General features: G+C 38.8%; 3 protein-coding genes across 11 annotated transcripts in view; all 3 read right to left on the reverse strand.

The window, feature by feature from the left end:
- Positions 1–3099, reverse strand: part of LOC145435132 (choline transporter-like protein 5) — a 39062-nt gene extending 35963 nt beyond the window's left edge. For both annotated transcript variants that reach the window (XM_080312409.1, XM_080312411.1), the window contains exon 1: positions 2890–3099. In XM_080312409.1, the coding sequence (XP_080168535.1) occupies positions 2890–2941 (52 nt within the window). In that variant the 5' untranslated portion in view covers positions 2942–3099. The remainder of the gene's footprint in view (positions 1–2889) is intronic.
- A 1963-nt stretch (positions 3100–5062) lies between these two features.
- Positions 5063–21696, reverse strand: LOC145435143 (uncharacterized). Of its 8 annotated transcripts, none has more exons than XR_013913719.1 (11): positions 18645–21696; positions 17756–17859; positions 17557–17670; positions 16814–16894; positions 16483–16749; positions 13233–13323; positions 12980–13176; positions 12097–12210; positions 10171–10278; positions 9809–9929; positions 5413–5544 (listed from the first exon to the last, which is right to left on the reverse strand). XR_013913719.1 is itself a non-coding variant. In XM_080312432.1 (10 exons), the coding sequence occupies exons 1-10, from the start codon at positions 18712–18714 to the stop codon at positions 5233–5235; spliced, it is 1455 nt and encodes a 484-aa protein (XP_080168558.1). In that variant the 5' UTR covers positions 18715–19153; the 3' UTR covers positions 5063–5232. The 8 variants fall into 8 exon arrangements, 6 of the variants coding, with proteins under 6 accessions (XP_080168558.1, XP_080168557.1, XP_080168559.1 ...); XR_013913718.1 differs by having other exon boundaries at positions 9809–9935; XM_080312432.1 differs by lacking the exon at positions 9809–9929 and having other exon boundaries at positions 5063–5544; positions 12980–13173; positions 18645–19153.
- A 145-nt stretch (positions 21697–21841) lies between these two features.
- On the reverse strand, positions 21842–24266 carry LOC145435153 (uncharacterized). The gene has a single exon (XM_080312453.1). The coding sequence runs from the start codon at positions 24264–24266 to the stop codon at positions 23271–23273; it is 996 nt and encodes a 331-aa protein (XP_080168579.1). The 3' UTR covers positions 21842–23270.
- Positions 24267–24437: the final 171 nt, after the last annotated feature.

The following is a 24437-nucleotide window of genomic DNA, read 5'->3' on the forward strand; positions in this document are numbered from 1 at the left end:
ATATATGTACAAAGTTCTTACCGATTCTCTACAAGTTGCTGAAATTTACCCGTGACGAGTGTCAGCGAAAAATATTCGGGCTTATTTCAATACGAATATACAATTCAACTGTATAATTTATCATCCTGTATAGTAATGTAACTGGCCTGCAACATGTCGGGAGTTCAAATTTTGTACAACATTAATTCGAAATACTTCACACACAATCTGTTGAAGTTATTGACAAGGCCTATTGAAAAATACTGTTCAATATCTAGATTGTGACTATGTAAGGGAAATAATTGCCAATTAAAGTCAACCCATACAAGATATAACCACAAATTAGGAGCTAATGAATAAAAAGTATGGCCAGAATTGAATGGGAATTTTTTTACTTGTGACTACACACTCTCACAGAAATCTTTTAAAATGTATTTTTCGCTCAAACTGACTGCCACGAACACAAAAACTGTGCTAATCAGGTGAAATGTCAGCATCAGCGTGTCTTTTCCTGATTTTGAAATTCTGCCATTGACACAACTGAATAGCCATCTTAGTCCAGCATAACTCTTCACCAAAAAGACTTGCAGAGCAAAATGAAAAACCCTAATAATGTCGAGACAACTCTGTAAATAATGTAACAACTCAAGTATTGCTATACACCCTTTCTTTGCTACAAGCCACAGTGAAAATTTCATTAATACTGAATTACTAATTTCAAAATACCAGTATTTTGGACTTTCCACCGATGCCAATGTACTTTCGCTATAGAACACTGCAGTCTGCTGAAACTAGATATTGCTGCATCAACTAATCAGACATGATAATTGACATTTGTAATAACATATACTGATACAGCACTCATACATTCGCCAATGCACATCGTGCTGTAGCCAGTAAGGAAGCAATGGAAGTGCAGATCATATATTATTGATATTCTTGTAAATAAATATCATATGTCCGCCTGTATTTTTGTAGATGGTAGCACGGGCCTATCAAATATGTGTAATTGAATACTATCAATGATTATTCTGCCTATATCCATCCAATTGAAATACACTGCTACTGCGTAACTAGGTCTGCTCCATAGATACTTATGCTGCAGTGTACCCCCCCCCAACAGTACCATAAAATGATATGCTCTTATCTGAATCATCTTCATATGACTATATAGGATGGTGAATAACAAATATATTTTAAAGAGAGACTTTTAATATATCCAATACGGGTTCGTCAGGTGTATCTATTGCCAGAAAACAAAAGTATTTCCTGTTATAAAAGAGACATGTCAATATGGATTGAATACTTCCACAGGCATTTGCAACCTCAACAGGCCAATGGTGCTAATAAAACAGAGTGGCAGTGGTTAGAATTTTAACTCAAATAAGGAGAATAATACTTCACAATATAGTTCGAGAGAATAATTTAATCAGCAAATTTGCCGAAGGAAAATATTGAATTTGAACAAAGGGGACAATGCGCTACTAGAAAAAATAAGTTCCCCTACACTAAATCCACGGACAATGGGTCCCTAAGAAACCAAAAATACACGGTCCAAATAGATTCGATTTTACCATGTTTGATAACAATTTACGTGAAAGGGTTCATAAAATTGAACTATAAACTGGCAGCTTGATATACGAGGTGATAATAAAGTGAGGTTTGAGATAAAAAGCCACGATTCTAATTTTAGACATCAATGACTTGATATTAACGTCACAATCACACGTAGTTTAATGATCTCATGAGTAACGATGATGGTTTGAGTCAACACTGCATTCAGGCAGATGTTCATGTTTCTCTGTCACACTAAATACATTTTTCCGGAATCGATCAAACTCTAAGACTCACTGAAATGGCATTTGCAGTTATCTAATTTACCAAAGTTCCTTAATAAAGTATAAAGTTATTAGCAAATAGACTCAATGTCTAGTTTTTGAGACATCACTGACTAGGCCTACTTTGGCTGTAAAAGATAGATATACGTCAAATACTGTTACATTAACCAATATACGGTATATCACTCAATGGTCTGCTAACTTCATCGTATCAAAGCAAACAAGACCACAATACTCAAATAAAGATGGGAGACAAAATCAAGATAAATTCCAATATCGATATACAAGGATTACTAATATCTATCAGACTAGGCGTACCAATCTATTTGATTAACTTGAATTGCAATTTTGTATATATCTATATATATTCTGTCATGATATCGCTCATAATCCTGATTGGAATCTCCGTCCTTTTTTTGAAATAAATCCTGCGTGATAGAAGCTTTTTTCGCGTGACAGAGTCAACTTTGCGGCGTGACAAGCAAGGTTACTGACTTCAAATGACTGTGTTAAGCCAGTGACAGGAGATCAGATGCTAATGGTTAGCAACTGGTAAGGTGCAAGTACTTTACCAACAGACAGTAATCAACAGATATCCTGGCTAGAGGATTAGGTCAAAACATTATATACCACGTACCAACTGGAACATAGCATTTGGGGTGGCTAAGAACATTGACTTTTTTTCAAATTTTTTTTTTTTCAAATTAAATCAACGACCCGTGACGGCGTGACCGCGTACAACTGGCGACCAAGTCGGCGTGATCCTGCGTGCCTTGGACACCGATTCCATACTGGCTCATAATGAAAACTTGTCGCTTTTCTTGGTGCCTGTCATCAGCTGACTTGTCATGAATTTTCAGCAAGACATCATGAATAAGCAATAGGCCTACTGCCTGCTACAAGGATCAAATCCAAAAGTACAGATATTAGCCTATGTGGATTCTTTTAGAAGCGTGCTACCAGTGACTTCGAATTTATTTAAAATAGCTTTAAATAAGGTACCAAGCATGGTATATGGTATGAGCTTTGAAACATGTATGAAAAGATATATTCATAACATAAAATAACTTACCGTACGGATGATCAGCGTCTTCATCAGGTTGCCCACCGCAGCATGCACCCATATCTCCCTTTTTAATAAACACGAGTTGCAAAGTATTAAGGACCGCAGATTAGACAAACGGGTACCACAGTCAAAAGAGTTTTACTCCACACATGAGGTATACTATATTGTGAAGGTATTTTCAAGTTAATAGTCAATCTAGAAACAAGATTATTCAAAATGAAGCCTTATAGTATTTATAAAACATATACCGTACACTATTTCATTTTATCGAAAAACAATACCTTCCATGTGACAGTAAACACCGAATCCCTTGATTGATTTGAATGCACTCAAACTTCCTAAAGCCTCGAATAAATATGAAAACAAACGATATGGATGAACATAGCCAAATACATATATATCATGATACAATTCTTAAATCCGTAACAAATATCATGTGATCGTCGGTATATAGGCCTAAATAACCTTCGTTGATAGGGCTAGCTAAAACTTACTTTCCATAGATTATAATTCAATGATAATACTACAGTGCTCGTATTGCTGGATACAGTTCTCCCGTAGCGTTTACAGGAAAACCAGAAATTAGGTTACGAGGTTTAGAGCATAGACACATTTCACCAATTAAATTATAGGCATTCGCCCTAATTATTCTAGACAACCATAATGAACCAGTTCTACAAGTCTGCCCACGAAGGCACTTTATACTGTACGACGACACGACAAACAACGGAGGCTGTAAGGCCGCAACGCGAGTCGTGCAAAATGTTCTAAAATTCTAATTCTGAACAAGCGCGTTATAAAGCTTAGAGTTGTAAGCACTCGAAAGAATCATAACAATGATATTAACCCACTCATTCCGTTGCGTATACGTCTCCACGCACAATCCCTTCCTACAAACGCATATTCCGATACATTTCGAACACCAATCTCTTGTTGCATATGTCGCCATTTCTTAAGGCTTGTAATCCATTGCCAAGCACGGTTAACCTAATTAAATTTGGTATGATATTTAGGTCCTAAAGCGTGTAACCGGTTAACTCAAGGGAAGAGTTTACTTTCGCGGCTATGTTTTCATTGTGCGTACTTGCTGCGTGTCCGGTAGATGGCGCTAACCTGCGAGAGCAAGCGGTGCTCATCATCATTGGTTTATAAGCAATTTTATCAGTTCAATCAATGATATATGTATCATTGGTTCAATACACCACAAAAAATGCGATACAATGAATAGAAAGGAAGATGTCGAAGCGACTAGGAGTTGTCTATGGAATCAGACATGCCCCATGCCTGGCCCTAAATCGTGCTCAGATATAAGATCCGGAGCATCTGGTTCTAAATAGTGCGTATTAATCGGTTCCTAATCATGTGAGCTCTTTCGGTGTCGATATGAGCTCTGGTACATATCCAAAACCTAAAAAATAGTAGTAATAGAATGAGACTTGCTCGAAGAACACACCCTCTTCAGTGGTGCAAGTTGGGATGGAAAAGCTTACTGCACAGCAAAATATATTTTACCTACTAGGAGATTTCAACATAGATCTTCTTAAAACTAGGGTTACCATACGTCCTCTTTTAAGAGGATTTGTCCTCTTTTTTTACTTTTTTGAAAGTGTCCTCGGAGGACGCCCTTTTGTCCTCTTTTTTAAAAATTTAGGTCAGATTTAGAGCAAATTGCGAGTGATATGCCGTAAATTAGCACAGAAGTGACGCTCCGGCGGGTAAAAACGATGATTTTAGCTCTGGGCGAGAAGTTGACCTTTTTTTTTCAGTCATCCACCTAGCAATGTGGAGAGAAAAACGGTATTTTGAGCTCTGAGCGGAAAGATGACCTTTTTTTAGTCAACCGATCACAAAGTGGGAAAAATTCACCGGTTTTTGAGAATTCTTCTCCGGTTTTGCAAGTCTCAAATTTCTGAAAAAGTGTCCTCTTTTTAGATTTCCAAATTATGGTAAGCCTACTTAAAACATCAAATAAAGACTCTAGGGAATTAGCCGATCTCATAACCAACTACTCTTGTCAATCACTGATAAATGGCCCTTCTAGAATAACTCCGGTCTCGATCGCTGATTGATCATATCCTAACGAACAACGACTCTCAGCACGACTCTGGTGTATTATCGATCAGTGACGTATCTGATCACCTGCCAGCATTCTGTAGGATTGGTAATACCTCTCCAGGAATTAAACCAAAAATATATTTTATTTGCGACGATTGATTTGTTTTCATCCTGTCACATCACAAAATATTGAAGAGCAATTTTCAGTTGACTGCGGCTTCACGCCCTCCTTCAGTCGCTTCCACGCTCCCCCAGTTCGAGAAGCACCGACCTACCATTGCATGTCCCGCAATCTTACGAACACGCCTCGTGGTATATTCTTTCAAATTCCACATATTTGGCAGATTTGCAACAGTTATTTCTTTTGCCCCCGATTATTATCTGTTGCAAAAATCCGAGGAGCAAAAAGGTTTTAGGGTATTCAAGGTCCCAGGCATAATAACAAGACAGGAGGTCAATGACCATGCCTAGGATTCCTTGGCCTTTTGTGCATGGTATAGCGGTATTATCGACCAAGACCCATCCTTGATGTACGCCCGACGCATGGCAGGCGATGAGTAGATGGGGTGGATCCGATTTTGAGCATGCAACTTTGATATCATGCGCCTGAAATAATACAAATGTAGACGTATATGGTCATTAGTCAACATATCAAATGACGACCACCATTATCGAAGCATGACAGCTCGATAGGGTTGTTGAAAAATGAATTTTTTTCCAAATTTCACTCGCTTAGTGATAAAATTGTCACGTTGCCTAAAAACGACGCTACATACCAAATTTGGGTCAATTCCGGCCGGTTAAGGCCGTGCAATCTTAAAACAAAATTTTGAGCAATTTTGAATTTATAGTATTTATGGTCGCAAATTCAAACACTTCGGCAGGGTTGTAATGACTTGACTCGAGTCACGATTTTTTGGTGACTCAACTTGATCCGACTCGAGTCAATTTGTGTATTGACTCGACTTGTACTCTAGTCCAGTGCTCTTCAACCTTTTTCGGAGTGGTACACCCTTTTAACGTTTGCTCAAAACTCGTACACCCCTGTTCATTACGGGTCTTCAAAAATGACTTTTTTTTCTCAAATCGTACTTGCTACTTGTTAGGTTAGGATAAATTAGGTTACCTAATTTAAGCCTACACACCAAATTTGGTTCGATTCCAACCAGTAGCCGCATTGCTACGGGAAAAATAAATAACGAAAAATTTGAAATTTTTCTGTTCACCCGATGAAAGTATTAGGTTGTCTATAAAAACGATGTTCTTCAAATTTGGTTCAATTCCAACCAGTAGAAGCGGAGTTATTGCCGTCAAAAATTTGGATTTGAATAAAATAGTATTTGGTCACAGAGTCTATTCGCCGCCAGTTAGGCCGCCTGTCACGCAAATTGGAATTTATTTCGTGTCAGCCCCACAACAGCATGACATTACGAACGATAATCAACCTAAATGTAACAGTATTGGGGAGAGAATAGGTAAAGCTACTGCTGCAGAAGCGGTAATTCAAATCAGCGATGATAGCAGGCGCACCAGCCTACTGTGTATCAGGCCTGCCCCACACCACACACAGTCGACAGAAGCACATGGGCTGCATGAGATGTCAGTAAGTTCAGATCCTATGTCGCTATACACAGTCTATTGTCGCTAATTCGCATCACTAATAACAAAATATTAAATTACAAATGTATGGCGAAATATTGGACATAACATCGGCATTTTAAAACAAAAGGGTTTCGATTTCATCATGAATGCTGTTTCGACCCTGGCTGGCTACGTCACTTTTTTATTTTCATTGCGGTATTCATTGACGTCGGGTATGAAGTACCGATTAAAGAAGTCTGAGCTATCGCGGCGGTTTCCTCAAAAATCACTAAAAGACAAATGACTAGCTGAACACATGTTTGTTAACTGCATACTTTCCAACACCAAACAGAGCCATTGGTCTATTGCCGACGGCTAAATGATTACGGGAGATTTGTTCTTATGACATCACAATCCAACGGTGTACAGTATTACACTTGAGATAACATCGTACCATGCTCACAGGACCGTGACAGCACTTCGTCAGCCCCCCCAAATCGTTGGCCTAGGGCCCCCCATGGGGTGATAAACCTAAGTTATGGGGGGCTTCGCCCCCAAGAACCTCCATTGGCTATCCGCTTTTTGACGCTATTTCACATCTCCACTGGGTGTACGTTATGTGAGACTGCTTTTCCCGCCTAGACGCGCGAAGCGCGAAAAATTTCAGTAATTCAAAAATGTAATCGGGCAATATGATCGGGAATTACATATATATTGCTATAAATTTTGATCCTCTCTCTGCTCACGTAATCAGATTTACCAGTAGAGCTGAGCGAAGTCTGTTTTAAAATTGTAGGACATTCCAATAATAATTAGACATCTTCGGGCGTATACCCGTTGGCAGGAACGAAACAGCACTTCTTCAGTCCCGCCCACAAAAACTTGGGTTTTTCGGTTCTCATAGGGTGATAAACCGACCCCTCATCACAGTGTTCGCTTTTGCCGAGAAATTTGCTGCACTGTTCAGTGTGCCAGCTCGGATCGCGAAAATTTTTGATCATTCATGATACAATCGGCCAATAAGATTGCATTGCATATATATTGCTATCAATATCTTGTCCTCTCTGCTCATGTTATCAGATTTACCGAAACTGTAGGGCCCATAAATAATAATTAAACATTTTCGGGTGGGCGGACCCGTTGGTTTGACTTCGTTACATGATTTTATTTCGTGACCTCCTGTCTGCTATATCAAAAATATAGAATTGCTCTAACGTACTAAACTAAAAGACGCACACGATTTCAAATTGGTATTTCTTCACTGGCATATATTTTTTTCTTGCTGGATGGTATTTGTCTTCTGAGGTTCAGATTGCCAAGACAGGAACATATGGCGCCAGTCATTTAGGCGTCTATTAAACCTATTATTTGGTATATATAAGGAAGTTTTCGGTCTGCGTAAGGGCAGTCCGTTTCGGCCAAGCTTTTCGCGCTGCCGATCGTTCTGGCACAGTTCTTGGAGTCGCATGTAGTAAGTACGGTACTAAATCATTATATATCTTGGTGCGTGGTGGCGTGTTAATGGCCAACGCCGATATGTTCATTTCTATAAATGTTGCGTGTTTTTTCTTGGGGGAAGAGTACCAAATAATGAACATAATTGGCAACTTGAAATCGCGCGCAGCGCGACAAATTGTGGAAAAAATTGCATAAATTTTCCAAAAATACGCTATAATTTATGTTATTTCACGCAATAATTTGGGGCTTCCTTCGAGCTCACCCCCCCCAATTGGGGGGTTTGGGGTGTGGCAGTTATGGTGCTGCATGCTCATTAACCTGTGCGTCAACCTGTCCTGACCCATAAACCTGCCTTTGTGATAGCTAGCCATCGGCTCATTGTAATTCGGATCTGGTACACCCCTGTACACCCCATCCGAGTGGTACACCCTTTGCAAATTCTGGTACACCCTAGGGTGTACGACCACCCCGGTTGAAGAGCACTGCTCTAGTCATTGCGCATGACTCGGTAGAGACTGAGTCTACCAAGACAGGCCTTTCATTGTAGTTTAAAAGAATAGTATAGTTATTACACTATTATTTTTTCGTCTATCTACTTGAAAATGCCACCGTAAACTGTTAAAAGTGAGGAATATTACGATATTATGAACGCAAAGCATTCGATATCACCGAGCAGAGTTGTAAAAAGTGGGTTTAACAAGACATTAACTCGGAACTGAACGGTCAACACAATGACTTGGACTCGGATTCGAGTCAAAACACTATGACTCGAACTCTACACTCTACTCCGTGACTTGGAATTGACTCGGTGGTGAATTGAAAATGACTCAACTTGACTCGAGTCAAAACTTTAAAAGCGAGATTGACTTGTGACTTAGTTACAACCCTTCACTTCGGCATGATCAAACATCGTATTCCAGGCATGTCTGAAGGGAAAATTATGGATGTTTCATGAATTTACAGCTTCATGTGTGTGATAGAGTTAAGATAATGAAATTGCTAATTAATGAAAATTTAATTTGACACTGATTTGCTGGAATTTAGTCAACGAAATTGAAATAGTCTCGTTAAAGCGATGGTTGTATAGGCCTAATTAGAAAATGCAATACTTTTAAGGCTGGAAGAGAAAATGAACTGACGCACAGGCAAAATACAGCAAAACATAATTCTCAGGTTAATATCGATACCCGAAAGTATCTTTTCTCGTACCCCAGGATATCGGAAAATCAAATATCATGATGCGTTGTGAAGACAACATCCACACAAGCGTATTTGCTCTGATTACGTAAAACTCACACTGGTGCGACAAAAGATATCGCCTAAAGCCTCGGAAATATATTTTACTGTATTTCACATGCCTGGCAATTTATTTACTCTTTATGGTCCAGAATTTCAGTGCTGAAAGTATTCTATTAGCAATGCATATATCACCATCGCTTTCACGGGGCTAATTCAATGTAGTTCCAGCTCAGTGTCATATTTATTTTACATTTATTAGCAATTTCATCGTCCAAACTCTATCAAAGGCTTTTATCAAGATGTAAACGCATGAAAAAACATCATTCTCCCTTCTGACATGCCTGGAACACGATGTTTGGTCATACCAAAGTGTCTAAATTCAAAAATGGTCGAAATTTTAATAAAAGATTGCACGGCCTTTACTAGCCCAAATTGACTCAAATTTGGTGTGTGACGTTATTTTTTTCAGGCAATCTGACAATTTTATCACTAAACGTGTGAAATTTGGAAAAAGAAGTTATTTTTGAACAACCCCACTGCTCAAGGGACTGCTGAGCAAGAATAAAAATGAAAACTATCCACCAGCTCCGACCTGAATCCACACAGCTCAAGACGGCACGCACTGAATAACGTTTGTAATGAAGTACTTTCAATCTTTTCTACACTATTACCCAAGCAGGATTTTCCTGGCGCGTTGGTCGCAAAAATGCACCCTGAAACTTAGCATATGGTGACGCTGACTGCTTGCACCACTGGTGGACACGGCTCTAACACACAATGTCCAGTAAAATATTATGGCTTAGAAGTATTGACGTTGAACATGGGTGGCTAACATGAGATGTCATAATATATCTAATTTCGAAAATCACCTCCTCACTTAAAACCTTGTCGCGGGCCGCATGCGGCTGCTGCATCGTGGGGACAGGGTAGGTCGCCTCTGAAAAGTAAAATTACCTGTTGTACGTTGATAGCGAGCAACTCTGACGCTGATTTTATTCGCTTGTCGGTCAATTGTTTCTGAAGGAATAGCAGACAGTTGACCTCTCTGCTTTCATCTTCTCCCTGGAAAACAACATTTTCATCAAGTTATTATTTGGCCATGTGCTCTAGGGGTCTTTAAAAATGACTTTTTTCTCAAATCGTACTGGCTACTTGATAAAATTGTTAGGTTATCTAATTTAAGCCTACACACCAAATTTGGTTCAATTCCAGCGATTAGCCGCTGGCGTTGACCAATTATTTATTATAGTGGCGTGGCGCCCAGCGAAAATACTATTTTATTCAAATCCAAATTTTTCGACGGCAATAACTCCGCTTCCACTGGTTGGAATGGAACCAAATTTGGTGAGCATAGTTTCTATAGACAACCTAACGCTGTCATGGGGTGAACAGAAAAATTTCAAATTTTTTGTCAATTATATTTACAAATAAATAGAAACTTTCTTCTCCTGTAGCAATGCGGCTGCTGGTTGGAATTGAACCAAATTTGGTGTGTAGGCTTCAATTAGGTAACCTAACAATTTTATCAAGTAGCCAGTACGATTTGAGAAAAAAGTCATTGTTGAAGACCCCTAATGTGCATGTCCAATTGTTGTCCATGTTCAACATAACTCGCCAATATAAAGACCAGAGGTCATCAGTAGGGAAAGTTTTTGTTGCGCTAAAATCCCGAGAAAGTTGCACTCAACAGGGTGGTAATGACTCGAGTATTGACTCGACTAGTACTCGAGTCATTGCGCATGACTCAAATCAAGTCATATGACTCGAAGCTAGGACGGCCAACACAGACATTTAATTGTAATTTTGAGAATAGTAAAGTTACCAAATTATTGATATATTTCGTCTATCAGTCCTTATACTTGGAATTGGGGCCAGAAAATGTTAGGACTGAAAAAATTGACGATATTATGATTGCGGGCCATTCTATATCACTGAAGCAGAGTTGAAAAAGTGGGCTAAGCCGGATTGAACACAAAACTGAGCACTGAACACAATGACTTGGACTCGGACTCGAGTCACAACACTATGACTCGACCCTCTACTAAGTGACTTAGACTTGACTCGACGCTGAATTGAAAACGACTCGACTTGATGACGAGATGCAGCTAACCCGTGATATAGCTCTTTGTTACGCAAATCGAAGAGAATGGAACCGAACTAGAAATAGTTTATAGCATGTTTTTAAAAACGTTTCATTACATTTTTAGGCAATATTTGATTAAATTTGAGGGAAGTTGCACTATAAAATCCCTCCAAACGGCTTAAAACATCATAGATTCTGAGTATCTAGCAGAGATGAGCATGGATTAGGATTTGAAAAAACAGGATTTGTCAGATTTGGATTAGATATTTTTTTCACAACGGATTAGGATTTGGATTCGATTTACATATTTTCTGGGTGATTGAAATGCCGTGTGGCGAATGGCGACAGACTTTATTCAGATCAGTATCTAGCAGAGATGAGCGGATTTGAAATTTATACGTCCCAATCCAATCCAAATCCGAACATTCAAATCCAAATCCAAATCCTAATCCATAACTTTCATATTCAAGTCCATGTCCAATCCTAATCCGATTCCAACAGGAAATTTAGAAAAAAATACCAATTTATGCATTTCAATCTCCCAGAAAATAGATAAACCCAATCCAAATCCTAATCCGTTCTGAAAAAAATGTCTAATCCAAATCCGACAAAATTTCACAAATCCTGTTTTTTCAAAACCTAATCCTAATCCATGCCCATCTCTGGTATCTAGTAAGCTGTAAAACAAAAGTTGCAAAAACTTGTCCCCGAGTGATCTTATCCTACAAATTTCCAGTCGTGTTAAGACAAGTAGTGTTCAGCATGGGTGGGTGAATGATAAATAATTTAGTACTGACCGATTCTTCGGAAACCGCACCAATCATCTTATCAACGGTAGAGAGCATATTACGGTAGCGCCGTGTCATTGTCCATGTCGACCATGACGTTAAGAGCTCAAATTCTTCTCGGATCTGAACATTTAAATAGAAGATTATCATTTTATCGCTCTATGGTCACCGCTCAATCACTGACAATGAAAGTAAATTGAACCCTTCAAAAATGACTTTTTTTCTCAAATCGAACTGGCTACTTGATAAAATTGTTAGGTTACCTTATTTGAGCCTGCACACAAAATTTGGTTCAATTCCAGCCAGTAACCGCTTTGCTACTGGACAAGAAAGTTTCTATTTATTATATAAAAATAAATATTGAAAAATGTGAAAATTTTCTGTTCACCCCATGAAAGTGTCAGGCTGTCTATAGAAACGATGCTCACCGAATTTGGTTCAATTCCAACCAGCGGAAGCGGAGTTATTGCCGTCGAAAAATTTGGATTTGAATAAAATACAGTAGTATTTACGGTGACCGATTCTTTGTTTATTCATTATAATTGTGCTCACCGTAAATACTATTTTATTCAAATCAGAATTTTTCGGCAATAATAACTCCGCTTCCACTGGTTGAAATTGAACCAAATTTGGTGAGCATCGTTTCTACAGACAGCTTAACACTTTAATGCGGTGAACAGTCAATTTTCAAATTTTTTATCATTTTTTTTATATAACAGAAACTATCTTCTCCTGTAGCAAAGCGGTTACTGACATGAATTGAACCAAATTTTGTGTGTAGGCTTAAATCAGGTAACCTAACAATTTTATCAAGTAGCCAGAAATTTGAGAAAAAAAGTCATTTTTGAAGAGCCCTATCGAACACGTCCTTGTCAAGAGCCCAGATACTCACCAGCTTCATATTGATAAGATATGGAAATCTCTTCAGTATTTCGTGAACACTTCGTGCGGGCATATCCGCCAATATTCGGCGACGCGAGCCGTGAAATTGCTGGAACAACGCGCCAACTTTTGACCAGTCGGGATCATGCTTCGAATACTCTTCTGCCAGAAATTCTTCGCCGTCAAATATCATCTGGTCACCGCCTTCTAATAATCGGAGGTTATCAAAACAGAGAGACGATGGAAGTCACATCAGATGCCACCATCGCTTGAAGAGAAACTGACGGCGGCTGTTCTCTTCTTGCGGTAACGTATGTTTCTCATCTTTTGCGAGAGTTTCTTTGAGAAATATGACTGTAATTGAGAGAGTTGTTGAATGATTACACTGGTCGACAAATTTTGAAAAAAAAATTCATGATCGATGTAGGCAAATTTAAGGTTGCCGATTCCGATTCTGTGCTCGGACTTTCTCTATCACGTCAAATTATTTCCGTATGACTTTTATTCATTTTCGTAAATTCATCAAATTTCAGCTTTCGTTAGTGACATCACGGTTAGCATACAACAGCAACAGATCAAATATTGTTATCAAAATCATCTATCATGAAACCTGGGCTGTTGTAGTACAGAATGAGTGAGTTTTGACGACCTTGAATCCAGCGATTCTCTATCTTCGTTCAATCAGCTCTTTTCGACCAATAAAATTACACTGATCTAAAATTTTTGAAAAAAATTTGTCCAAATATTTTAATGATTGATCTAGGCTAATAAATTTCCCTATCACGTCAATTTGTTTCGGTATGCATTTTTCTCATTTGAATAAATTAATCAAATTTCAGCTTTCGTTAGTGACATTACGGTGAGCGTACAACTGCAACAAATCAAATATTGTTATTGAAATCATTTATAATGATGAAACCTGAGTTGTTGTAGAACAGAATGACTAAGTTTCTGGTAAACTTGAATCCGATGTTTCTTATCTTCTATCGATCAGGACCTCTTTTCGACCTATAGATTTATACGTGGATGCAACTAATTTTAGTCGGTGGCAGTCATCATCTTTATATACCACTTTTCATTTAAAGATTGTGATTAGTAGCTCCGTACCTGATTCAGTTCCCTACGTTATCTTTCTTTACACATCTGTCCTGCAGACTTAATCGGTCAATACATTTTGTGACAGCACACTGCTCTTTCGTAAAAGTTTGCAAACAAACATTGTATTGTTGGTATATTATGTAGAAGAGAATTGTCCACTTCGGTACATGGAATAAATATGAGGCCCTTTAGGCTTGCTTTGGAACATTAGAAGAAACAGGATGCCTACTTTTCGAAAGAAAAAAGGGCTTGTCATGATAACTCGAAATAATTTATCATCATTCATCAACGCCTGTCCTTATCATGCTAATTCTTTTTCTCCTGTTTTCATATTCTTTTACATTTCAGGGGAATCGTGGAAAGCTGTTCCCGAATGCTTTATTGCTTTTGGTTTATTGCCATTGTATAAAGGGTTTCTTTTGCATCGTCTATTATAGACAACCAGATGAATGGAGACTGCTTTCTAACAGCTCAACACGAAACCTGAAGTGCGTGTTACTTCACAAAATAAATAAATATGCATCGGTTCTAGGACAGTCGATTCAGGACATTTTGTGGCCTACGCCAAATACTATGTGTTCTATACTGGAAAATAGTCAGAGATGAGGATTGGTAAATTTAAGAGATGTTTTTATATGGTTTCGGGGCATTTTTCCTAGTGTTTTGCGGGATAAAATGCCAGTTCTAAATACAAACAACTGACATTTTTGGTGATTTCTGATTTGCCGTAATATTTTACTATGAACTAGAGTTGCTACTCAAGTAGCACAAGTAACGCCGTACACTTCTACTCAATTACAAGTAGAAGTAATAATTTCAAAGACATCTAAAAACTATTCCAAGTGGAACACGAAATGAAAGGTCTGAGGAAGTCAGTAAATATATTAGTATATTTGCTCGGTGTGAGCGAGGGTGGTCGCATGCATAAAACAGTTTGCCGGAGGTGCAAACATACGATAACGCAAGATGCATCTTTGTAGCAAACGCAAAATGATGATGACACCACCTATGGGTAGAGTATTTGAAAAATATATACAGTTACCGTGATTCAGAGGCTATTTCACGCGTTTCTTATGACTATGACAATTTAACTCACAAGTGGTGGAATATTATCCTGAAATGCTTTCTTCTTCACTAAAACCTAATTGCAAATGTAATTAGTTCCTCTAGAACAGTGGTTCTCAACCGGGGGTCCGCGGACCCCTAGGGGTCCGCGAAGCATTTTCAGGGGGTCCGCGAAGCCTCAAAATAGTTGATACGATAATTTGTATGTTTTTTTTTTTTCAATTCGGAAAATCACGAAGCAGTTTCGCTTCATTATGACTTCGAAATGTGTACAAAAATCAATTTTCTCCTGGGATATAGCCATTTTCCAAAATAACTTCAAAATAAGCTACTAGATAGAAATGACCAGGTTTGACGTTATATATTATGTTATTAATTTTGGTGCCATATTTGTTGCCATCATACCCAAATGTGTCGTCGGAAGTAGGACCGAAACAGCACTTCGTCAGCCCCCCCCCCAAAAAAAAACTGAATCGTTGGCCGTGTGCCCCCCATAAGGTGATAAACCAATCCTCTGGTGGCTTCGCCCCCAGACACACCAGTACGCTGTATGTTTTTGCCGCAATTTATCAGCGAGATGTGTCCTGTTTAGCGAGTCAACTTATCCCGCCTAATTGAGCGAAGCGCGAAATTTTTCTATAAATCATGATTCAATCGGTGAATATGATCAGGAATTACATGTATATTGCTATCAAACTTTCTCCTATCCTCTCTGCTCACGTACTCAGATTTACGGTCCTGATCGGAAGCGTTAAGCATTTACATTCGCCACCACCTGTATTTGTGGAAATGTATTTTCGGCACTCGCTAATATCCCAACCGAAGGCGCGGATTTTCAATACACGACCACGTATTTCAAGAAATGCAATTGGAGTAATTAACGTCAACTCAATTTTTACATGATAGTATGATCTTATTTTCAAGATAGTACATTTTGTTGATGTTTATCACTAAGCCTACAGTTATGATTTTCACAACACAGATGACGATTGCACGATAATTGAGCTAAATTCGAACTAAACTTTGTGGGGGTCCGCGGGGTCCGTGACGGTCCGAAAGGGGTCCGCGAAGACAAAAAGGTTGAGAACCACTGCTCTAGAATAATGTTCAGGTAGATGTTGAAGTAGTTGTAAAACAGTAAGTACCGCAAGTAGCCCAAATCTACTTGATTACCTCGAAAAAGTAGAAATACTCAACATATATAGTATCTTAACGTGATGTGACAGAGCAAAAATAACGTCCAATTCGTATTCAGCGCCCAAAATTAGGCATAATTGACCTAAAGAAGTCCAGGCGCAAAAATCGTGTAGACCAGCGTTATAGGCCAATCAACTTGCAATGAACACTTACCCAGTGATGACGCCCAACAAATTGCAGGCACGTATACTTTTCGCAAAGAAGCCTAGAGAATTCAGCATATTCTCCCTTGGATGACATATTACCGTGTGCTAAGATGTGGTACGCACATTCGTCCACCACGGCATTTAACAAATGACAAGCCTTTCCATGTTGCAATGCGGATGCAACACGGGCACTGAATTCTGGTAATGTAATTCTCTTTTTGGCAGGAGCAATTCCAAGCTCACCATGGCCTGGAATCACTTGAACATTTCTGTCCTGAAATGTGATAGTACTGAAATTATGTGTACACGGTAGATTATAGTTATGTAAATGATCATACCAAAACATCAGTACTTGATGTAGGAAACACAGGCGAGTCCTTTGTATTAAATTCTGCTTGCGTCTTAGCGAGTTCAATTTTCTGTGAAATATAGTTCCATGTAAGACTCATTCCATTATAAGTTGGTAAATTTTCGAACATTTGTAATGCATACCCACAGCATTGTCCAATATTTACAGATGTTGTTCTTTTTTGAATTTTTGGTACATTGAAAAATTTCCGGGCGGTTCAAAAGATGATGCGATTCTGAATTCTCATGTCACTAGGTGACACTGCATGCAAAAATCTCTTGAATCCATTTTTTTGCTGTAATAATGGTGGAGAATCAATCAAAATGTGTAATTATACAATTTTGAGGCCGAGGAATTGAAAAAAATCAACTTTTTCGCTCTGAACTCGAAGGAAAAAAGTTACAAACGAAACGAAATTGGGGGGAGCGGACATGAAAATCCATGTAGGATTCCGTTAAAATTATTGCAAAATGTACTTTGAAGCAGTACAATTGATAAAAAATTGTATTTTCAAATTAATCTCCATTCCACAAGGAAATCACAAAATTTTTTGTCTTTGCATTGAGTAATTGGTTATAATAGTAGTTACGTTTTTTTAATGTAGGCCTACCCAGAATTTGTAAATATTGGACAATTCTGAGGGTAGGCCCTATGCATTACAGCCCATTTCAAGTTATAATGGAATTAGCCGTAACAGTTCGTGAAACTTGGCCTTTAATCAGTTCCACGCACATCAGTTGTAGTTGTAGGCGCTCCAGACGTCACTGGATGTTTGAAACCATTATTCAGAGCAGGCGCACGCGGCACTACTTTGGTCTCACTGCGTTTGATGGACGTCAACCACTTCTGCAAGGCGAGATCAGATGATGAAGATCGCTCCCTTTCCACGATGGGAAATTCATAGCTACGAATGAGGAAACAATATACTAACATCTCTCAGGGCAATCAAATGGCGCATCGGGCCGATTTTAAAACCCATTTCAGTGAAATCCTTATCAGCCAGCAAGCCAAAAGCCATGCTACATACTTCATTTTCTGAAAAAATACATATTTACTTTTCCTTTCAAAAGTATGACATGCTAAACAACAGACTACTATCGTTAGCAGGACGGCCATTAACGACATTCACACCTTACCAGTTACCACCAACACACTTGGTCATAATATACTGAATATAACCAATATTGTGACTGACTTGTATCCACGGATAGGTGAAGTCGAAAAATTTACAGAACTCAACAACATCAGCACTGCTTTCTACGGCAAATGCATTGAATTTGGACTCAAAAATAATACTTCGAAGCGACCGTACATGCAAAATATGGTCCCCGATGTGGCGATGCCTGAGTGATGTATATTCAACTATAGGCCTATAGTTAAGCTACATTTACCTAATAGCAATGAAGCTGTGTCAACAGAAGGTGTAAAAATCGGTATTAGAAATGTGTTCACGGTTCTATGTTTCAATGGTGACGATTTTGGAAACCATATTACATACGGTAACGTACTGTTTTGCCATGAACTTACACCAGTTTTTACTGTACAATATTGCACTATGCAGATTGCTATACAAACAACGGTGGTGTCATGTGATGCACTGTTACCGGTGTAACGCAAAATTCAAGGTGTACTATCTGCATCTGAAAGCTTACAATGAACCAAAAGGCGTTGCTGCACGTTAACAAATAATAGTCGAGCTGTTGAAGTGGAAGACACAAGACAGCACTATATATATTTGGCATACCGTTAATAAAGAGAACGCATACCTTAATAGCTTCCCATGGTGTGCGCTATGGATATAGGATATACTTAACACTTACCTTTCAATTGGTCGATGTGTCTCTGTTCTACACCGTTTCTTAACAAAAATTGAGCTAATTTGATATCCATCACGAGCTATCAACTGTAATATACTCGCAACCCAACTCGAATCGACAGGGAAGATGAGGTCAAGTATCTCTGAATTCCCGCGCGTGACACACAATCGAGTGCGCGACCTAATATTAGGAGATTAGAGGAAAATGAGCACGTTTTATGTCACTCCCGCGAAAACAGACTTCACTCTCTCGCTTGAGAAGGGACTACCTCGCTGACGCATCTCGAGAGATGGAAAAAAGTCATTTTGTGTTTTAATGTCGAAAGTGTCTACTCGAAAAACCAAAATAACTCCGCTTCTACGGGTTGGAATCGAGTCAAATTTGTCTTGAAGACAGCTCAACAAGTTCATTGGGTTGACAGAAAAATTTGATTTTTTTAAAATTTTTCCTAATACATTAAAAATTTAATTGGCTCTGCGGCGGCTTATATACTTGTTAAAATTGAACCAAATTTGGTGTGCAGCGTTTTACAGGGTAACCCTGACAATTTAATCAGTGTGTGGCTGGAATCCGGAAAAAAAGTTATTTTTGAACAACCCTGTGGGCGTGCAGGAGCGGGTCCTTGTGGTCTACCCTTTAGGTTTGGGAGCAATAATGTTCCCTCTAAGCTGCGCACGTGCGCAAATGCGCAGTGTTGACACGGTCTCTGCGCGCAGAAAATTCAAGTTGCGCACAGAAAATTCGAAGTGATGAGCTTTTTTTAATCGTTACGCACTGTTGTCCAAGGGTCTGCGCTGTGAGTTGGTGAGTGTGCGCAGACTCGTCAAAAATTAGAGGGAACATTGTTTGGGAGTTGTGTAATTAGGGACACGCAGTCCCTTCACACCCTGATATTTCGTTTTTATGCGTGGACTGATCTGATTGTGAAAATAATCGCACGGACCCTTCTGGTTGCATTTTCAAGTACCAATACCAAATAAATAAAAATCTCTCTCTCAATAGACGAAATCCCACTATAGGCCGAGGTGGATGTTAGAGTAAAGGATCTCTACTGATGCGTGTCGTTCGACATCCTTCTATCTGTTCGTGACATCGCATTGTGTCTTATCCAGAGGTGGTCAGTAACGAAGTACTTCTACTTTTTCGAAGTACTCAAGTAGTTTTCCTCTACTTCTGGTACTTACTCAATTAGACAGAATTTTCGCTACTTCTACTTCATAGTATTTTGTGATCTACTTACTTACTTTTCGCTATTTTCAGTTTGTCAAGTAGAAGTAGTGTAACCCTCCAATTAGAAAGAAGAGGAATTCTCGGGCTGTTTTCGCGGAGTTCGGAGTTCTAACTTTCAAGTTAAAAAAGTCAAACACAGAATTTCCGTCGCGCTTCACATCAAGTAGATATAGAGTTACAAATATGTTTTCACGAAAGTGAATATTACATAGGTTGCATTGCACCGCATTGTCGCCCATATGACATAGTTAATCACAGTAAATATGGCCCATCATAAAGTTTGAAACTACCGTTTCGCAATCTAGCATTTACCCATCATATCGTAATCTAGCAGTCCATGGCGATGACCCAATCTGGAAAAGTGCGCTCTGACTTTTTGACCGTTAGATCTGTTTTAGCAGACCACCGTTAAAACTGTCTTGACAAAACACATAAAATACATGTCCGCTTTTCTGATATAGTATTGGTAGTTCTCGTTCATTTCGCAGTATCATTATTTAGAGTTCTATTTAGTTCCAGTTCTTTTGTCTAGAGAACATACATGTTTAAGATTGAAAGCAAGTGCATCATCACCGTCTATTTTCCTAAAATACAATTACACCATATGGCATTTTTACGTTACGCCCTATTTTTTTTATCATCGTATACGAATCGCGCAAAGTGTTAACATCGTATCCATACAACTTCTCCGGATTGCTGTTCGACCGAACTATTGGCCATAATATGCGTGAGGGAACATGCCATGAATTTTCTAAAACGGGATGTTCGAGTAAACAAGAGATTAGTATCTCATTTCCATTGCAAAACCATCATTTGCATCTAATGATGCAGTCGTATGCTCATGCTGTCGGAAATTTATACCTTCTGGGATGCATCAATATGCATTGTACATGAAGCTCTCTGCACCTTCCGGATAGCTCAATTTGCAGCTTTTGAAAGTCCATGCGAATGACCGTTTCAAAACTACTTACTTACTTGAGTAGATTTAAAACCAGCAAATTCTACTTCTACTTCAAGTAGTTTTAGGTTGCTTGTGAAAAAAGTACTTCTACTCGTACTTGAGTAGATTTTTGCGTTGCTACTTCTACTTCTACTTGAGTAGCATTCTTGACTACTTTGACCACCTCTGGTCTTATCGCATTGTTCAGATGAAAAATATAACCCAACGATATTAAAATTCCAATAGTGTGGTTACTTTACTATTCTTCGAAATTACAATGAAATGTCGGTCTTGGCCGTTTGAGTCTCGAGTCATGTGCAATGACTCGAGTCCGAGTCGATACACAGATTGACTCGAGTCGAGTCATTTCCGTGTTTTTACTCGAGTCATTACAACCCTGGGCCATGGGCTATTTTATTGTACACCTAGCGGCTGTCCCTATTTGCCACTCGCTGTGCGGTATTATCGAGATATCGTAGTGGTACCTCGCAGTGCACACCTGTAACACCAATGGGTTGCTAGTTCGAGGCTGACTCCAGAATTCCCACCAAATGGTTCGGGATTTATCTAGGCTTCTTCCCGCTATTTGATCCGCGAAAGCGTTGTCTTTAAAAATCCTAGAGGTACCACCATGTAACTGGAATCGACTGAATATCGTAGATCCTGTAAACATTTGTTACATAAAGGAATCTGGTCTGAACTGATCTCTGATTCCGTCATATACCCAGAGGTGGTCAGTAACGAAGTACTTCTAATTTTTGAAGTACTTGAAGTAGATTTTGCCTACTCACACTACTTTTTAAGTAGTTATGATTTTAGACTACTTCTACTTGACAGTTTTCAGTTTTGTAGGCAAAAATAAGCGTGGAATACCTACTTACTTACTTGTGAACCACCACTCCTACTTCTACTTGAGTAGAAATTCCGGCGTTACTTCTACTTCTACTTGAGTAGCGACGGTGACTACTTTGCCCACCTCTGCATATACCGGCTCGCCCATCCATGGAAAATATGCAACTAATACATCATGAACACTGCTCGATGTCGTATATTTATGCATAACTCTTGTGATTCCATGTTACCATAAATATATACGATACGTACTCAGATATAGACTTATATATTATATTATAATTCATTTTTATCAAAACCAATGATCAACTGGAAATAAATGGGTCCAGACGCTAATAGTGAGATTTCCCGATTACGATGATTAAGATGCGTACTCCGATATAGGCTTATATATTATATTATATTTGATTTTTATCAAAAACAATGATCAACGGGAAATAAACGGGTCCAGACGTTAATAGTGAGATTTACCGGCTAAAACGAGACGTGTGACACTGCGTTAAAATTGAGGTCAAAATATGCATTATGCATGCTAACTCATCTACAAATTACGAACACTTGCAAAACCGACTAGCTGCATTCAGTTTTACTAATTAGTCAAATATACATTCCATTTGTAAACAATAATTAATTCATTGGAGACAGTATATTAAATTTTACATAGGCCTACATCATATGTTACAACAGGCATGAGCAATGAGCATGTAAATTCAGAATAATGATGAGTATCAAAAATATCAGAAATTTTATTTCGTGTAGAAACATGTCTACGGTATATCAATGTTCCAATAGAATAGTAGTGTAACAAAAAGACTACTTTTAGTAGAACATAGATGATTATATGAGAGCCTATGGGCAGTTTCTATCATTAATGCATTTTTCAAGAATTATGATTGATCCCCAAAGAGACGAATGTTACAAATTGCAGCCAATCCTTTCAGGATGAATAATCGACATATATATCACTATATTTTTTGTAGGCCTACATCAAATTTCAGAAAAAATTAGACGGTATCTATATATAGAGGGATCCAATTCACGAGGCCTGTGATGGGGTTAAAACCAATGCCTTGACACCAAGTGGGTTAAAATCAACATGTTATACTGATGAGTATCAATAAAAGTACAAAGGAAGCTTCAAGTGCGTGCTGATTAAGTTTAGTTCAGAATGAAAATTTCATGATTTCAAACCACTAAGATTGCAATTACCGTAGGACTATTTTTGCCCGTGATATTTTGCGGCATATACACCGACTCATGCAGCCTAGCAACGCCGTGATACACATACGCACGACGTGTGCCTAATGCATATGCATGCATTTTTAAGTGATGAAATTTATTAACAACTTGACACATAATACGGTGATTGAACAGAACACGGACGCTGTCATCATCAGGTGGTCAGTAAATAAGAACTACTTTTCGTTGTGCTTCAAGTAGACTTTGTCTACTTGCACTACTTCCTCAAGTTACGATGTTCATAATACTTCTACTACAGTTTTCAGTTTTTTAGACAAAACCAGGCCTAGAATACTTGCATGTAAATCTCTACTTGATAGTAATAATACAACTACAGTACATTAACAGGAAGGCCTACACATAATGCTTCAAAAAAATACTTTGTAGGCCCCGTACGCTAACAACACCCCCAAAACTGCCACCAAAATAGCTCCTTGCCTTTGAAGACGCTTCATTTCCGGATGCTCATTACCTCCTTCCGTAGTAAAGTGTGCTCCCAGCTTATTTTTGTGCGGGTACGGCACGTCTGGGGTGTCCACGCCCAAAAACTCGCAGAGCCTGTCCCAGCCATCGCCTACTTTATGGACATGTAGTTTTTCCTTAGGCACGGTTTGTAATACATGAGAATTGTGTCTGCGAAACTGCATTTTGTACAGCCGTGCATTGCTGGGTGTGCATGTCAACATGGGTACACGGAAGAAACCTTCGACCCCGATACATAATCGCGGCAATGCGAGCCCTATTTTTAAAAACCTGAACCCAACCGGGGTGAGACCCATTATCGCGGCACCCAAAATCACATACCAAGGCGCATCTCTGCACATGCCTTGGTAACTTTTGAACCATCCATTTTCGTCGCGAGTACTCAAAATAACTTTAGCATCCGGTATGGCGCGATGTATTTCGTCCCAAAACGCAATCGCGGGCCCGTCTATGATGACATCGATATCTTTGAGAGTGTCGCGTATTTGGTCGTCTGTCACAGTACCGTTTAAAAACGCGCTCCACAATTCAGGATAAGCGAAAATTTGGTCGTCATAATCGAATACTTTATATCCGAGGATGCGTAGAGCCTGAGCAAGGCTTTTTGTTCCCGTTTTCCAAAATCCTGCGCAGATAATTTTCATCTTTAACTTAATACAAAAGAGTACTACACACAGGCACAATGCCAAGCTGAAATCAACAAGAAATATAGTATCATTGTCATCTTGCAAATTCAGGAAACAATCATGCCTCGTGCACGGAAAGAAAAGGTTAACTAGCGATTTATAGAAGTATCCCTGAAAAACTATTGGCTGATGTTTTGCAAAGAATTTGTTTCCACAAAATTCTAAGCTTTGTGACGAAAAAGTTTGAGAATTCATCTTCCAAATTATCTTTGTCAAAGAAACCCTTCTTTACTGCATAGCCAATATTCGGAACTGGTACAAGCCTTATTTACTGTTGCTAGATCTCAAACGTAAAATCCTTTTGATTTCATCGAGAATTATCAGAATGAAATCCGTGCATCCCAACATTTCGTTACAGCGGGGGTG

This window comes from Botryllus schlosseri, chromosome 3 (assembly GCF_051294905.1).
Source record: "Botryllus schlosseri isolate E-star chromosome 3, Bs_hap1, whole genome shotgun sequence".
In the NCBI taxonomy this organism is placed as follows: domain Eukaryota; kingdom Metazoa; phylum Chordata; class Ascidiacea; order Stolidobranchia; family Styelidae; genus Botryllus; species Botryllus schlosseri.

What these genes read in the sequence shown, in the direction of transcription:
- LOC145435143 (XM_080312431.1), bottom strand. Translation starts at nt 18,714, where the DNA reads ATGGATATCAAATTAGCTCAATTTTTGTTAAGAAACGGTGTAGAACAG. An exon ending in ATTTGATTGCCCTGAGAGAT is followed by an intron (nt 17,671 to 17,755) that starts GTTAGTATATTG and finishes CTCGCCTTGCAG; the next exon opens with AAGTGGTTGACGTCCATCAA. An exon ending in GTGCGGTTTCCGAAGAATCG is followed by an intron (nt 10,279 to 12,096) that starts GTCAGTACTAAA and finishes GTTGTTTTCCAG; the next exon opens with GGAGAAGATGAAAGCAGAGA.
- LOC145435153 (XM_080312453.1), bottom strand. Translation starts at nt 24,266, where the DNA reads ATGAATTCTCAAACTTTTTCGTCACAAAGCTTAGAATTTTGTGGAAAC.